Below are 1,425 nucleotides of genomic sequence, written 5' to 3'. Positions count from 1 at the left end.
GCCGCCGCTGCCGCTGCTGCTGCTGCTGGCGGTGTTGCCAAACAGTTTGCGTGTGGTGAATGGTCTTCGCCTGCCTCGCCGGCCGGCCGCCTGGCGCACAATTCTTGCATCCTCCCTGACCGTTGGTCCCCTGGGGCACCCCCCCCCCCTCATCCACCACAACGACCGAAAACTGCAGCACGCCGGCTTCCGAGTGGTGGCGCCCGAGGTGGACCCAACCGTCTACGACATGAGCAAGCACAGCGTCGACAGCCCCCTGCGCCCCTTCTACGAGACCAGCTGCATGGACGCCGCGCCGCCGCACGTGGGCGACCGCGCCTGCTGCAGCAAGGATCGGCGCGAGAGGTGCGGGCTTCCGCCCGGCGCGGCGCGGCAGGACCTTGCAAGCGGGAGGCGGGGGGACGCACTCGCGAGGCCTTGAGACGGCATCGGTTTGCATGTAGTGGCGGGGCGCGCTTATCATGTGCCATTTCATAACACATTTTGCTTCTTTGCAACACTACCGTTGGGTTCCACAACTTTCAGGTTCACGCCGACCATGGCGGAGCAGGCGCAGCTTGACATTGCCAAGGTGGCGGCCACCAAGCAGAGCTACGAGACGGACGCGCTCATGTGCCAGTACCTCGCACTGGTGAGGGCAAGGACAGGGACAGCGCCGCGCCGTCAGTTTCATTGAGGGAGCGGCGGGATCGTGTGCTGGCAGTGGCTGGATGAGGCGCCCGCGGCCCCACCGCGTGCTGCAGCGGGTCATCGCGACTTGCTGATCCATCTCTTGCGGATACTCGTGTCCGGGACGCTCATCGTTCTCCCGCGGTCGTGTTCCGCGTGATCTGGCGGCCCCTCAACCAACTGTGATCTTGCGTTAGCCGCTGATCCCCGTCTCATTCAATCCGTATCCGACACGCCACAGCATTTTGGACCCGTGGACACGGCCCTCGCCGAGTTCGCCGCCGAGACGGGCATCCTCGCCGCCGCGGCCGACTTCCCCAAAAAGTGCGGCGACCTCGTGCTGCGCTGGGCGGCGGAGGCCGGCGCGGCGACGGGCCGCGCGCTGGACCTGGGCTGCGCGGTCGGGCGGTCGTCGTTCGAGATGGCGCGGGAGTACCGGGAGGTCGTGGGCATCGACATCAGCCAGACGTTTGTCGACGGTGGGTGGCCGGCCCTCAGCTTGTTTGGGACATAGCTCACCACCGGTTTGGGACATAGCTCACCGACTGCGGGCGGCTGTGCCGGAGCATCTGACCGCCCGCGTCCAACCCTCTCTGGGGGCGCCCCGTCCAGCTTGATGGGAGCTTGGCCGTTGCCCTGTGGCGTCTGATGTCTACCAGGCCCCCCCTGTCAATCCCCCCACCAACCCTTTCTCCGCCGGCGCGGCCCCTCCCCACAACATCTCACGCCAGTTTACATGCGCCCTCTGTACACACC

The 1,425-nt window shown here is 66.7% G+C and overlaps 1 protein-coding gene across 1 annotated transcript in view; it reads left to right on the top strand.

Annotated features, from left to right (window-relative positions):
* Positions 1–1,183, top strand: part of MNEG_16319 (hypothetical protein) — a gene marked incomplete at both ends in the record, with an annotated part of 1,914 nt that extends 731 nt beyond the window's left edge. The window contains 3 exons of the mRNA XM_014035211.1: positions 179–345; positions 526–631; positions 911–1,183. Coding sequence (XP_013890665.1) covers positions 179–345; positions 526–631; positions 911–1,183 — 546 coding nt within the window. The remainder of the gene's footprint in view (positions 1–178; positions 346–525; positions 632–910) is intronic.
* Between the last annotated feature and the right edge of the window lie 242 nt (positions 1,184–1,425).

This window comes from Monoraphidium neglectum, assembly GCF_000611645.1.
Source record: "Monoraphidium neglectum strain SAG 48.87 unplaced genomic scaffold scaffold06239, whole genome shotgun sequence".
Classification (NCBI taxonomy): domain Eukaryota; kingdom Viridiplantae; phylum Chlorophyta; class Chlorophyceae; order Sphaeropleales; family Selenastraceae; genus Monoraphidium; species Monoraphidium neglectum.
Note: the sequence above shows the minus strand (reverse complement) of the source record. Positions and strands in the feature narration are given on the sequence as shown.